The sequence below is a fragment of the Rhineura floridana genome, chromosome 1, assembly GCF_030035675.1.
Source record: "Rhineura floridana isolate rRhiFlo1 chromosome 1, rRhiFlo1.hap2, whole genome shotgun sequence".
Taxonomy (NCBI): Eukaryota; Metazoa; Chordata; class Lepidosauria; order Squamata; family Rhineuridae; genus Rhineura; species Rhineura floridana.
In genome coordinates, this window is record NC_084480.1 from 203,168,585 (window position 1) to 203,181,078 (window position 12,494).

The 12,494-nt window shown below is 40.5% G+C and overlaps 1 protein-coding gene across 3 annotated transcripts in view; it reads left to right on the forward strand.

The window, feature by feature from the left end:
* Nucleotides 1-11,605, forward strand: part of CDH20 (cadherin 20) — a 77,727-nt gene extending 66,122 nt beyond the window's left edge. For all 3 annotated transcript variants that reach the window (XM_061583620.1, XM_061583799.1, XM_061583710.1), the window contains 2 exons: nucleotides 9,465-9,716; nucleotides 10,506-11,605. In XM_061583620.1, coding sequence (XP_061439604.1) covers nucleotides 9,465-9,716; nucleotides 10,506-11,005 — 752 coding nt within the window. In that variant the 3' untranslated portion in view covers nucleotides 11,006-11,605. The remainder of the gene's footprint in view (nucleotides 1-9,464; nucleotides 9,717-10,505) is intronic.
* Nucleotides 11,606-12,494: the final 889 nt, after the last annotated feature.

The window sequence follows — 12,494 nt, forward strand, 5'->3', positions numbered from 1 at the left end:
TGTTGCTGCAAATGGTGCCATTATTCCCCCCCCAACTTGTGCACAAAAGCATAACACTGTTCAAACAAAGATTTGTATTTCAGATGTATCGTACCACTGAAAATACAAATAATTGCACTTTAAGGTTGTTGTTTTTTTAAAAAATGAAACCTATTGCAGCTGGTAAAACAAACTGAACATGCTCAGTTGCCAAGCAACCAAAGGAAGTGGAAATGTTAAATTAGAAGGTGTGGTCATTAGGAAACTGCATGATTGATCCTTCCATGTGAATAGAAAACACCATGTTTGCAGATGGCATTGAGCCCTTACTTTGGATAGTGCAAATAGAAAACGGAGGTAAAAATAGTCTTTAGTATGAAGTCATGCTTCCATGTGGATAAGCCCTTAGATGCAGGGAACAGATGTGAATGTGATCCTATTCACTGTAGAAAGTTATGTGTAAGGTAGGACAGGGGAATAATCTAATTATTCACAGAAATCTACATGTAACATGTTTTAAAAATAAATCCTGAATATTAGCAGATTTTCTCTCCTTAGATAACAAAATGGAAATTTACTTCAAGAAGAGGTATCTTTTTACATCAGCACGTTACAGCACTAAGCTGTCCATATCAGTTGTTTCGAAACAGCTCCCAAGATTTCCAGGGCATTGCCTTGCTGGAAAACACTGTGACCTTGTCTTCCTTTTTTGAACATGCTATGCTGATGAAGCTGAAAGAAACCATCACTACAACATTTGGTGATGCAGGCTCACTTTATCCTTCAGGCATTGTGTAAAAAGAGACTTGAGGAGAATTCTCAGCCTCAAATATCCTTTTTTCCCCTATCTAAGCGAATGTCTGGTGTAATTTGGAGTGACAGGAATGACTGAGTTGCTGTTCCTTGTGTTTTCTTATCAATTGCCAGTTTTCAGGCGCAGCCATTTTATCAGTCACAAGAGCAGACATTTCATGGATACAGGTCAATTATCAGCTGGTTTTCCCTTTGGCACTTAATGTTCATTTCAACATTTAAACATTCCATTTGTTTAAATTGGGATCTCAGAAGAGTGAAACGGAATTATTTGGCTTTAGAAATGTAGAAGTCAACATAAAATAGGACCTTATTTATTACATAATAATCAGTAAAGTAATTAAAAATATTCCCGGGCACAGCAGTCCTTTGGACGTTGGGATTTCTGGTTCTGTTTGGGGGCATGTCACAGTGAGCAGGGAAGTCTAGGATCCTGTAGATCTTAGCCTGTCCCAGACTGACCCTTTACCAGTCACCAAACCACCCCATTTTCAGCCCTGCTGCTGACAAGGCAATCAGAGCAGTGGAAACTTCTGCCGCCAGCCAGGGAGAACTGGTAGCAGACCCACACACACACACACCTACATTGAAGGAGATCAAAATATCTAAGGCACCCTGGAAGACCCTGCCAGGCCCTACACGATTGCATCCTACACCATATAATGCAAATACTCTGCAATGATTATCGCCACAAAGTAGACCTAAACACTGATCTGCCCCCACTAATTCTGTTGGGGTGGACTTTGCTTGCACCCGTACACACAAACGTCATTAAATATCCATACGAGGATAATTCCAGCCCATAAGAATATTTTGGCTCAGTTTGTACATTCTGCCCAAGCCACACATTGCCACTGTGATGTGTCTGCCACCAAACAATCAGTTCTGTTTAGTTATGATCCATGTCACTACAGTATTGATCATCCAGATTGCATGGTTGCTCTCCATCCTTAGTCTTACCCCACCGTGACCACTCCTGGCAACTTTATGCTCTCTGGGCAAGCTACATGATCAGCCCTATGACCTGAAGCAGGATTGTTGGTCTTGTTACAGCATGTATGTACTGATGCTTTGATGTAAACATTTTCGAACAGAATAGACTTGTATACTGTATTGAGAGAGGGCTGAAAAATGTAATCTACACCTACTGTTCATACCACTTTGACAGGGGAATGCCTGCATCTCTTAAGAGAGAGAGAATACTACAAGGGCTGTTACCCAGTGCTGATATATATATAAAAAAGGAAGTGCTTCGGATATCTGACATCCATGTCTTATCCAATCATGTTAATTGCAAACAATACGAATGGCGTCAAGTCACTGTGGCATCTTATGAGACACAAGCAAACAAGATTTGGCACAAATGCATTGCACTTGAATTGTCAATCTGTCAACAAGCCTGGAAATTTCCATAGGGGTGGACCAGATGCCTGACCTGACATTAAGCTTGTCAAAAAAGTAAAAGGATGGAAAAGGGATAAATGTTACTAACCTCTAAGAAACCACCTTGATTTGTTTTTAGTCCTCCTTAGTAAGGACATTAACAGCATCAGGAGACTAGACAATGAATCAAGCTAAACTCCAACTGGACCCAAACTTCTACTTCAGTTAAATGAATACCTTCCAACATGTGAGAAAGCAGAACATTTTAAACTAAAAGAGAGCAAAGGGTCTGAAATTATAAATCCTAGTATTCTAGGGCTATATTATACAGTCACAAGAGTGGCTGCCTACTATAGTCAGCATTGATTTTTCGCATTCTGCAATGTTAAATTGAAAATACCCCCATGCCATTCTGATGCTTCCCATAAGCTCATTTCAAAACAAAACCTTACAAAACTTATAGTCCTGAACTCAGAAACTTAAATTTTCATGGCGATATACAAAACAGTCAGAGAGAATCAAGAGTTCAAAATGTAAAAACAGAGAGAGAGAAAAAAAACAGACCCCTTTTGGACTTTTTTCTGTCAGAGTTCTCATGATTTGTTGAAATTAATTAAAAATCAGCCATGTTTACAGAGTACCTATAATCCTAATACTGCCCTTGCCCCATACTCTAACCATCTTCTGCAGTTTAAATGTTTAAAAAATGCCTAGCTGATTATTAATTAATTTAAGAAATTTAGCATTGAATCAATGATAAGGCCGGGCATGCTCAGTAAGAACCAACTCTCAGTGTTGTAAAAGCCAGACTCACAGCTGCTTGGCTTGGCTAATCAGAGGGCCACACCCTCACAACACCTTTATTTCACTTGAGATAGTCATGACTTCCACCAAAGAATCCTGGGAACTGTAGTTTGTGAAGGGTGGTGAGAGGAGTCTCCTATTCCCCTGACAGAGCTCCAGTGACCATAGTGGTTTAACAGAAAGCCGCTCTGATCGAATTTCTCTGAGGGGAACAGGGCTTCTCCTAACAACTCTCAGCACATTTCACTAACTACACTTCCCAGGATTCTTTGGGAGAAGCATTGACTGTCTAAAGTGAAATAAAGGTCTGGTGTGGATGCTGCCAGTGACAGCTTTGGTTTAAATTTGGGTGGGAGGCTACATGTGCCTGCTGTAGAATAAGAAGGTGGGGGAAATGCTGAAAAACAATGATACTGTTCACAATGTTTTCTTTTTGGAAAGGAAAGGGGCTTCCCTTCTGCCCAGTGCCCACCCATCCAATCACCTCCCCCTCTCCTTTCCTTCCATCCTCCCCTCCCCCTCCCCTTCCTGCCCCTCCCCCAGGTCAGTTTCACCTATCCTATGCATGATTGCACAGGAGTAAATCCCAGTGAACTCAAAAAGCATACAAATTATCAAATCTACCCTCCCTTCACCTCCCCCATCCCCTTCCAATCCCCTCCTTCCCCCTCCTCCTCCTCCCTCTCCCCCTCCCCCATGGTCAATTTTACCTATCCTAAGCATGATTGCAGGGCAGTAAATCCCATTGAACTCAATAAGCATTCTCAGCAATAATCCATTCTCAGCAAACTTGCACAAGATCCCATTTCTTACCTCCTGGATTAAAAAGCAGATAAATTCACTAATAGGCAAAAACCTTGTGGTTTAAGAATGTACCTATATCCAACACATATTTCTATCAAATTTTTAAAGGCAGGGAATTTGGGCAGCCATAGTGAATGCACTAGGGGAGCAGGAGACCTGACCTCCTCTATGAGATACTGTACTGCCGTACAAACTAGTAAAATGCAAATACAATTTGGATTGGTCTTTCACAGTCCAATCTACTTCCTGTGTAGCTTAGAAGAATTTGGTAACATGTGCCTCTGAGCATATGGCGAGTGGTGGCAAAACCTGACATCTCCAAAGATGGAGAATTACGTGTTTGTATGTTTGTTGGAGTTCTTCTTACTTTGCTTCTTTTCTGTGTTACTACTGTTTCTACAGAGAATCTAACCTAGAAAATTATATTTCTCTCATTATTCATCCTAGAAATGTGTCATTTATTTTTATTAATTTCAAAGCCTTTTTATTGGTCAATATCATATGATGGTGATAGAAATATCTGTTGGCTATAGGTACATTCTTATACTGCAAGGTTTTTTGCCTGTTAGTGAATCCTTCTCTAGCTTCATCTTCTCTCATTTCCAGTCTCTTTTTCTTTTCCTTTCTCTCTATTCTCCCACCTTTTCAGTATCTCTCCTCTTTTCCTTATCTGCCTCTCTCTTTTGATCCACCTTCTTATCTGGATTTAACTAATCGGAGGTGGGAAGTGACTGAGAGACACTGTTAATAATCTATGATCCTTAAACAGATTAATAGATGGCAAGATTTATTAAATAAATTTGTGTTTCAAAAGAAAACACCTTGATTGGTAAAAAAATTATACTTTACTCACACATATTGAGGGAGATGGGGACTCCCTAATCTGCAGATTTATTACCCAGCTTTTCAACTCTGACAATTAAGTTTTATAATCAGGCGAACAAATAAAAACTGGATCAAGCTGGAGGACCACATGTTACCCTTCAGACCATTATGGTCATTACCATTCACAAATTTACGATATTCTTTTTTGCGTTCCATAGTTAATCCTTTTACAAGAGCTACTTTTTTAATCTGGAAAGCCTGGCAACTGAAAATCTCACCAATATATTCCCCGCTAACCCTACTACAATCTTATCCCAAGGTTGAGGATGAGGTACTTAGAAGGCACATTGCTCAGTGGGAACAACATGGATATTTTAGGCTCAGGGACTTGGACATTCAAGATCATTGGACCAGTTTAGGATACATATACTGAATTTAGGCTTAGGATGGCTTCATGCCTACCAATTAGACCATATTCTTAAAGACCCTTGTGTCCAAGTTCATGCTACCGACCCACTTACTGCTTTTAAAAACGCATTGCTAACAATGGGCTTTAGAGGTAAAGGTATTGTTTATGTGTTTTATAAAATACTACTGGGCACTCAAATGGGTCAACTTAGTGGAATGCTTTAAAAGAAATAGGGATGCCACAGCATCTGATTGTCCTGATGCACAACCTATACTCTGGACAAGAGGCTACTGTAAGGACAGACTATGGAGAAACTGATTGGTTCCCCATCGGAAAGGGTGTGAGACAGGGGTGTATTTTATCACCCTATTTATTTAATCTATACGCAGAACATATCATATGGAAAGCAGGACTGGACCAAAATGAAGGAGGTGTGAAAATTGGAGGGAGAAATATCAATAATTTAAGATATGCAGACGATACCATACCACTAGCAGAAACCAGTAACGATTTGAAACAAATGCTGATGAAAGTTGAAGAGGAAAGCACAAAAGCAGGACTACAGCTGAACGTCAAGAAGACTAAAGTAATGACAACAGAAGATTTATGCAACTTTACAGTTGACAATGAGGACATTGAACTTGTCAAGGATTATCAATACCTCGGCACAATCATTAACCAAAATGGAGACAACAGTCAAGAAATCAGAAGAAGGCTAGGAATGGGGAGGGCAGCGGTGAGAGAACTAGAAAAGGTCCTCAAATGCAAAGATGTATCACTGAACACTAAAGTCAGGATCATTCAGACTATGGTATTCCCAATCTCTATGTATGGATGTGAAAGTTGGACAGTGAAAAAAGCGGATAAGAGAAAAATCAACTAATTTGAAATGTGGTGTTGGAGGAGAGCTTTGTGCATACCATTGAATGTGAAAAAGACAAATAATTGGGTGTTAGAACAAATTAAACCAGAACTATCACTAGAAGCTAAAATGATGAAACTGAGGTTATCATACTTTGGACACATCATGAGAAGACATGATTCACTAGAAAAGACAATAATGCTGGGGAAAAAGGGAAAGGAGTAGAAAAAGAGGAAGGCCAAACAAGAGATGGATTGATTCCATAAAGGAAGCCACAGACCTGAACTTCCAAGATCTGAACAGGGTGGTTCATAACAGATGCTATTGGAGGTCACTGATTCATAGGGTCGCCATAAGTCGTAGTCGACTTGAAGGCACGTAACAACAACAACAGTGGTCTTACAACTCAATGCCACAGGATTTTGGTTTTGAAATGAATAGTACACACTGGAATAATATTTGTTTGTTTAAACATGAGAAAATCATATCTACTCATAAAGAAATTAATCTTAAAATCCTACATAGATGGTACTTAACACCATTTGTCTTGTATATCTTCCAATATAAGCCCATTATGCTAGCATGGTTATTCTATCAAGGGCACATATTTCCATCTTTGGTGGGCGTGTTCTAAAATTGCCCCATTTGGGGACCTAGTGCATAGGGAACTTAAAAATATTATGAAACAAAATATAATATACACTCCAGAAGTGTTTAATAATAATAATAATAATAAATTTTATTTATAAGTCGCCTATCTGGTCGAGTTAACGGCCACTCTAGGCAACATACAGTACACAGTAAAATACAATATCAAAATACCATAATAACAAATTAAGCTAAAAACCACCCGTCCAGTTAATAACAGCACAAAAGTTAGTCCACCCCCGAGATCCTATAGGCCTGCCTGAATAGCCAGGTCTTCAAGGCTTGACGGAACCCCATCAGGGAGGGGGCATGGCGAAGACCGGAAGGAAGGGAATTCCAGAGGGCAGGTGCCACAATCAAAAATGCCCTCTCTCTGGTCCGCACCAGTCTAGCAATTTTGACTGGTGGGACCGAGAGGAGGCCTTGTGTGGCTGATCTTGTCAGGCGGCACAATTGATGATGCTGGAGGCGCTCCTTCAGATAAACTGGGCCGAAACCGTGTAGGGCTTTAAAGGTCAACACCAACACCTTGAATTGGGCCCGGTAGGCAACTGGTAACCAGTGTAGATCTACTAACACTGGAGTGTTTATTTTGTCTTTGTTTAAAAATGTTAAAGCTAATTTGAAATCTAAACCATTGATTTCTACATTGTTGATGGTGGCCCGTCAAACAATTGTGCAAAAATGGAAAATACTAGAAGATTTGGATTTATCTGCGTGGTATAAAAAAAATATGGAATTTGGCTTTATTAGATGAAATAACTCATAACCTTCATTTTTTACAAGATAGGGCTAAATCAGATGCATATGTTGCCACTTGGTGGTTGTTTATTGATCATGTGACTAATCATGATTTACATGACCAACTCCCACCAGTGGCCAGATCTATTTGGTTTTCTTAAAAAAAGGGAAATGTTTTGCTAACCAATTCATAAATACTGAGTCAAAATATATGTTATATTTATGTTTTTCAATACCAGTTTATTACGATTACTGACCTAATTTGTGTAATATTGGGAAAAAATATATCTGGTAAAAATATGTTACTTTGTATCCACATTAATTCTGGGGTTTGGTTGCTGTTTCTGTTTATTGTTCTCTTTTTTTCTCTTGTTGTTTTTATAATAAATAAAAGATATTAAAAAAAACTATGATCCTCCAGCAATTGTTGGACTACAACTCCCATCAGCCCCAGTCAACATGACCAATGATTGGGGATGATGGGAGTTTCCCCATCCCTGGTTCAGTCTATATTGCATCTTGAAAACACCTCAAACATTAAATTTAGAAAAATCAAAAGAGGGCAAGGGATTCATAGTATAGATACGATCAAGCTCAATAAGCCAGGCACTTCCAAGAGGTCCTGAGACCAAAATATACAGATAGTACATGTGAGTGTGAAGAACTGCATGTGCAGCAGCTGCTCCTTAAAGCTTAGAAACTGGCAGTCTGCCCAGAGGGTTAGTAAGATGGACCGGAAGTGATGGGGGGGGAGGCTCTGTCTTCCTCAGAGGAATAAAGCCACAGCTTGTGGCAAGATAGAGGAAGGCCCAGAATGGGGAAAAGAGACTGACAAGGCACTTGAAAGGGCTGGTGAGTCAATGCATACTTTAGTATCTAGCAGAGTGCATTACAACTGCTAAACAACAGGCAGAGAAATCATTATGATGTCAGCAATTTTCAGGTGGTCTGCAGAGAAAAATATTTGGAAACCAATATGTGTGCCCTGATCCAGCAAGGAAGACCTATGTGCAGAAAGAATTCTTTGCCTACAATTGCCCTCTCACATGCTCAAAAGGATGTTTGGGAAGATAAACACATTGGCTATGTACTCACAGTACTCTAACACTAGTTGTGCGCTTCCAAATACACTCAGTGACTAAAAAAACTCTGATTTAAGATCAGATTTAAAGATAGCTGATGCTGGCTCAAGAGGAGAGTGCTCTTGCACTCAGTTCCTGTTTGCAGGCTTCCCACAGACATCTGGATGGCCACTGTGAGAACAGGATGCTGGGCTAAATGAGCCACTGACCTGATCCAACAGGTTCTTCTTATGTTATTATGCCCAGAGAACTGAAACAAAATTAGAAGCTTATGCTGATGCCTTCATAAAAGTGTCCCATGACCAGCAATGATGTTATGCAATATCACAAATTGTATGTGCACCCACACTTTTCCTTGATCTTTTATGCTCAAATCCAGATGGGGAGTATGAAGTCTCTGGGATCAGCAGAGATGCTCTACATTGTCCTTGTCCTGTGTTGCCTTATGAAGTATCTGAGCTTTAGCTCTAGAGGAATCTTTCTGTGAGTTTGCCCATGCCTGTCCATTGCTTGCATCAGTAAACTGGCAGGATGGGTTAAAGTGTGAAAGGGGGCCTTCCTATAACATCCTTTACCACCCTTATGCTAGCTCACCACAAAGGAGGTTGTGTGGTGCTACAGAAAAATGGAATAATATGAGAGTTCAACTTTTAATCCTATGGTGCTCAGTAGATTAAGGCTGTGAGCACGCTAGTCATCTGTAGCAAAGCATTTCCATTGGCCAGACCTGGAGGGGCAACAGGTTGATCTGCTGATCACTTGTGAAATCTGTTTGAAGCTGAATTAAAAAAAAAAAAGCACTTGAGCTGATCCCACCACATTTTACAGTAAAAAGGGTCGGGATTTGACTAATGTCGTGTGCCCCAGGTTTCAGAAAAGAGAGGTGGAGACGCACTGGAACCGACAGAAGAGTAAGTGTCTCTCTACCCATAGACAAATTAGTTACAGATCTAGGAGCCATCTCCAAAACCAATTGGGGTCAATAATTGAGAATTGTATGTACCCAACTCCAGATGACAGAATAGTTTAATAGCATTTACATACAACTGGTATTTTTACATTGCAAACCAATATTGGCTTCTATGACTACCCCCCCTTTTTTTTTTTACTCTAGACAACACAGCTTGGATTTTAACCAGGAGATCGGGCTTCCGTCAGCATGAGCAGAATACCTTTTACCTTCCTATCCTGATAGTTGATAATGGACGCCCCATGCTGAGTAGCACTGGGACTGTAACCATCCATGTCTGCCGCTGTGATGACAAGGGTCTTGTGATGTCCTGCAATGCGGAGGCCTATGTGCTCCCCGTCAGCCTGAGCAGAGGAGCGCTTATTGCCATTCTAGCCTGCATCTTTGTCTTGCTGGGTAAATATACATACCATTTCCTGAATTAACGGTAACACCTTCTGTTCTTCAGGCAAAATAGAGGAGACTACCATACTAACTAGAATACAGCACCAATAAAAGCACTGTTATAAAAAAAATATACTATCTCCTCTTGTTAAAATAATGTGTGTGTGTTTTAGAATACTGTTTTTAATTCATTGGACTTTTATTTGATATAGGACATTTACTATCCACTGCAGGTAGTTTTGCCACCAGTGCCATAGGCCACAGGCACAGCTAGTGATAATTCACCATTGTAGGGTTGTTTAGCCCTGAAAATGGCCATGGACATTTTGGGCATCCCATTTTTCAATATGACATTTGCACTTTGAGCTCTTTTTTCCCTTTCATAAAAACTGGGATATGTGCACAATGTTAATAAGGCCTATAAACATCAGAAAGGTGCTTACTTGGAACTATAAGTGATGCCCATGCACTAGATATACCTGAGAAGGTAACTGTGACCAGCACTATCTTAGCATTTAGCACAGAGTTAGCGATGTGCCTAGGTAAAGTCTGTATTCCCCAACACTCTTTTAAGTCTGATGCTGCCACAGACACCCTAAAATATCATCCAATACTGCCACTTACATGCAGGGGAGGGGAGCAAAAATGTATTGTGCAGCTGGCCCTGGCCCACAGAAGTCCAATGTGTTCACAAGCCCTCAGCCTTGTCATCCTTCTTAGCTAGCTCTTTGACTGAGAGACACTTTGACATTGACTGGGAGAAATGGTCTCTAAAGTCTTGTTTTTGCTTGCTCCCTATAGTGCTGGTTCTGCTGATCTTGTCCTTGAGAAGACACCGGAAGCAGCCATATATCATTGATGAAGACGAAAACATCCATGAGAACATTGTCCGATACGATGATGAGGGGGGTGGGGAGGAAGACACAGAGGCCTTTGATATTGCTGCCCTGTGGAACCCTAGAGAGGCACAAGTGGTGTTGAAGAGTAGGCAGGACATGATGCCAGAAATTGAAAGCCTCTCCAGATATGTGCCTCAAGCTTGCACAATGGACAGCAGCGTTCATAGCTATGTGTTAGCCAAGCTCTACGAAGCTGACATGGACCTCTGGGCACCTCCCTTTGACTCTCTCCAGACGTACATGTTTGAGGGCAACGGCTCTGTAGCAGAGTCGCTCAGTTCCTTACAGTCTGCAACTACGGACTCAGAGCAGAGCTATGACTATCTGACAGACTGGGGGCCTCGCTTTAAAAAGCTGGCTGAAATGTATGGCGCCACAGAAGGGAACGGGGCCCTTTGGTAACAAAGAGCAAAGCAGAGTACTTGGTACTCAGTGCAGCCATCCAAATTTGTACTCATCAGATATGAGGACATGGATGAGGTGGCCTCCAACAAATAGCAATATGGTGCTTGAGGGAGAACGCAGAAGAGGAGTGGAAATAAATAAACGCTCTCTCTGGATCAGCTTTACTCAGTTACATTAAGCTACATTTGTAACAATGACAAACAGAAAAGAAAAGGGGTGGGGAGTATTTCCTGGGTGTGATTTTTTAATGGCTACACTTGAATGCTTCACTCCTGAAACAGAATGACACTACTATCTTTGGCAGATTTTGTTTTGTTTTGTTTAAAAACAAACATGACAGCTTATTAAGTTCCTGACATCTGGATGCAAAGTCCCATAATTTTCAGTTTTTGAGGAAATTGTCTGCAGAAAGTCTTCCCCACTGGATGATGCCCTTCTTTCCTATCTCTGTTTACAAAGCAATCTCTTGCTAGCAAATTCAAGAAGGCATAAAGTGGTGTTTCTGTCACCAGCAAGAGTCCCTTCGCCCCTAAAAAGGCCCTGACTTTTGCAACCTTGCACAGCAGAAGAGTCTGAGTGATGGGTTTGGGGAAGCAATTGAATGCACTCAAGCTGAGTAACAACTGACCTGTGTGTCGTATGCATTAATACGAATATCAAATTAATGTATGTTGAGTCTCCTCAGCTTTTAAAACTGTTGTTCGGCATTAAACCAGAAAAAAAAACCACACATGCCTCTTTTTGCACTGTAGATATTTCTTCCACGTGCCAAATGTGAAAATCAGACGCTATCAGTGAAAGAGGGGCTTTCCCAAATTATGTACGATCAAACTGAGGGAAGTTTACACTGTAGGTAACCTACTTGAACAAATGCAGTATTATAGAGGAATAAATGGATGTAATAAATATTCCATGTATAAGTTTTGTATATTTGTTAATAATTTTGGTAATAAATATCATGTACTGGATACAGTACAGTACCTTAGAACCTCTTTTAATAAAAGTTAAATTGAAGGGAAAAAATCTGCTGATGATGTTTTTTATGTCTTGCTACTTACATCTGTGAACTAAAGAGCTACATGGTTCAGCCCCCATACTCCTTACCATGCCATGTCACAAAATGCTGACACACACACACATAATCCACATATCAGAAGCAGCTTGCAAGGAGACACAGGAATGCTATATGAGAAAAACAAATCTAAAGCATCCCATTTGTGTTACTTTCATGTGCTTTCCCCCAATAGTGTTCTATATTTGGAATAAAAAATTCAACATCTCCCCCCCCCAAAAAAAAATAATCAATGAAATGTAAGGAAGTGGTGAAACACTTCAAGGTCCATTGATTTCAACAGGAGTATGGGCCACCAGGTATTACAAACTTCCTACATGCACAGAAATTGCTGCATGTAGATGTGAACTAGATTGAGAAGCCACATCCACTTGCAGCTTCTGAGCACCTGTGGATGCTTCTAGAGGGTAGACT